The 3,012-nt window shown below is 49.3% G+C and overlaps 1 protein-coding gene across 1 annotated transcript in view; it reads right to left on the bottom strand.

Moving 5' to 3' along the window:
* LOC101560136 (maestro heat-like repeat-containing protein family member 7) overlaps window positions 1-3,012 on the bottom strand; it is a 29,734-nt gene that overhangs the window by 18,051 nt on the left and 8,671 nt on the right. The window contains exons 7-9 of the mRNA XM_023707413.1: window positions 1,951-2,058; window positions 1,353-1,488; window positions 507-595 (exon numbers count right to left, since the gene is read on the bottom strand). Of these exons, the coding sequence (XP_023563181.1) occupies window positions 507-595; window positions 1,353-1,488; window positions 1,951-2,058 (333 nt within the window). The remainder of the gene's footprint in view (window positions 1-506; window positions 596-1,352; window positions 1,489-1,950; window positions 2,059-3,012) is intronic.

Here is a 3,012-nt window from a genome sequence, read left to right as displayed (position 1 = left end):
ATAAATAAATAAATTTTAAAAAAACAAAAACAAAAAAAACTGCTGCAGCAGGGCTGGGCAGCAGGGCCAGACTCAAGGGCTGCTCAGGAAGTGGAGTGGTCAAACATAGCTTTGTAGGGTATGGGGAGGGAGCAGAACAGACAGGATTTCCGGCAGAAGTGACTTGACTCAGCCGGGGGTCAACACCCCAAGACAACTAGTACATCTTTGCTGTGTGCTAAGTGGATAATGTTGGACCCAGGCCACAAATAAAGGCACAAGGATTTGGAGAACAGGGATCATTATACTTCCTTTTAAAAACCCTATGACCTTAAACTTCATCCCCAAGCAAGGTGGGGATGAGCTCCCCCCTCCAGCCTACTGTCCACGCGAACTCAACTCTGAGGATGCTCCTGCCTGGCCCTCTACCATCTCTCCCCAGCCCTTCTTCTTTCATCTTTCCTCCTCCCCTGCCAGCTACCCTCCCCTACCCAGGCATTGCATGCACAGCACAGAGCGAGGGTTACCAATGAGACATTCTGCATGTTGGCAAACCATTCCCCACGGAAGCGCTTCTGCAGGTTCTTCAGGATGGCCACCATCTTCTGTCTTACACCTCCAATCCAAAAACAGCAGTTAGAGGGGCTGAGCTTAATAGAAGGAGCACACACTCCTCTCTTTCCCCTCCAAACCTCAGAGCGATCAATGGAACTAAGTGGGTGACATAATGTTTACCCAGCAGCACTGGCCGTGCTCCCTAGCGCAAGAGCACTGGGTAATAGGGGGACATGGCTGGGGCCTCGGTCTGCCCGCTCCCGGCTGCCGCTCCTGCACGCACCAGAACATGCACTGCTCCCACCCCTGGGTGTGAACACCGCACAAACCCATCAGATCACAAAGGGCCAGCGTCTCTGAAGCTGCCTTTGGATACTGCAAATTCCCTGGCACCGAGATATATGCTGCTGTCTATATTTTTGGTTTTCCTGGGGCAAAAGGAGCTAGATCAAAGATTCTCGGATCTCTTCCCAGTGAAAGGATGCTTATTTCCAGTAGGGATGGATAGCTGGGAAATCCTGAGGGTCCAAATGGTGCTACCAGCTTAGCAGTCCCCCTTGCCCCCGAGAATTCCTTTAATAATGACATTGTCTCAGTGGTGGGGTTGAAGCTCATCTGGATAAAGTTTCCAGATCTACTTGTAATTGTTCAGCTGGGCTCCTGGGTGTTGGGGCACCCTGGCATATTGACTCCAGGGCCCCTCCCAGGAGGGAATGTGACACGGCATGGACACCCAGCACACTATGCTTGCTCACTCCCATTATTCAGTGGGTCCCCGGGACTGCAGACAGACAAGCATTTGGGCTCAGAGCACTTACTTCTCTGAAGCACAAGGATTTTGGACAAGTAATGCAAAGCCTCTGATGCCCCCAGGCTGATCTCATGGTTGGAGTTCAAGCAGAGGAGGCCCAGGATGCCCATCAGCTTCCCATTCATGGAGAACATCTCCATGTGCTGCCAGGAAGGGGACACTGGTTACCTCTCCCCATCCTAGAAGGTACTTTTCCCTCAGGCCCGACCTCTGTTCCCCTCCACCACCATGAAGTCATTTGCCTACATGTGTCCCCTCCCCTGCCTGAGTTCACATTCCTCTGGCCCGGAGGAACCTTCCTAAGCAGCACCCAGGGGGAAGAGGGCAATGAGACCTCTAAATCAATTAGTGGTAAGAACTAGGGCCCCAGTCTGGCGGTCTTCAGCAAGCTGAATATGTCTGGCATGGGAGCTCGCAAGGCCACTGAAAAACATGCAGACAAGTCAGATCTCCTGTCTCACAGGAACAGAAAACATCTGTATGCAGAAGAAGGGGGCAGCACCTGAACACCCATCCCCTGGGTTTGACCTGCTGTGCTCCATCCAGTGCCCCTTGATCAGGTGACCCTCGAGTAGAAATGCAGGGCATGCCAGGCCAGCACTCACCAGCAGCGTGGAGAAATTGCAAACAAACCGCAGCAACCGGGAAATGGTGACCAAGGCCCGAGTGTGCTCATGCACCTTGTTGGAATGCGTTAACCAAGGCAAGATGATCTGCACAGGAACAAAGAGACTGTCAACACTTACTTTGCTGTAGCTGTGGTCCTTGCCTTCTGTGTCCAGATTCTGCATCCCTGTTTGCCAATAAACAAGAGCTGCAGCTGGCACCAGAATGCATGAACCTGGGAATCTGGCAAAGCAGTGCTGTTTTTGAGTCTCTGGCACCTAGTGTGGTACGTTCAGAGTCTCTTCCTGCGGCAGTGATTAAAGATGGTGCCATTCCTTCCAGGTAGAATTACAAAGCAGAGCAAGGAACGGAGGCAGGAGATAGAGTGGTAGGGATTTCTCAGCAGCATAGCTGGCCCAACCCCTACCTGCTAGGCCAAGGGAAGGGGTTCTGGAGATTAATAACAATAGCTATGGGAAGTGATGTACACCTGAAATTCTGCCTACTTGGGAAGCTGAGGCAGGAGGACTGCAATTTGAGGATAGCGTGGACAACTTAGTGAACCCCATCTCAGTAAGTAAAAAGGGCTAGGAATGCAGCTCAGTAGTAGAGGCCTTGGCTAGTATGTAGGAGGAGGACCTGGGTTCAGTCTCTCCAGTATTACTAAAAAAAAAAAAAAAGCCATGGGGGACTTGGAGGGCAAATGATAAACTTGCTTTATAGCTGATTGTGCTTATGGTTGTATGACTGATGTATTTGTCAAAACCTGCTGAACTATTCCCTAAAAGTGAATTGAACTGTATATAAATTATGCCATCATTTTTTAGAATGAAAATAAAAGAAAGTCCTTAGGAAAGCTATACAGTCTTCAAATAGTTTTTCCCAAACAATCCTCTTTCTGATCCAGCTGTGTGCAACCAAGTATGAAATAAATGGTATCACATCATCATGTAATTTTGTAGGAAAAATTATGTCTATAATATGTGCATTGGATTTTTTTTTTTTTGTTTTAAAAATTGTCAGCAGGGGCTGGTGAGATGGCTCAGTGGTCTAAAGCACCT

This window comes from Octodon degus, unplaced genomic scaffold (genome assembly GCF_000260255.1).
Source record: "Octodon degus isolate 3935 unplaced genomic scaffold, OctDeg1.0 scaffold00009, whole genome shotgun sequence".
Classification (NCBI taxonomy): Eukaryota; Metazoa; Chordata; class Mammalia; order Rodentia; family Octodontidae; genus Octodon; species Octodon degus.
The sequence above is the reverse complement of the archived record's forward strand: the minus strand, read 5'-3'. Positions and strand labels throughout refer to the sequence as shown.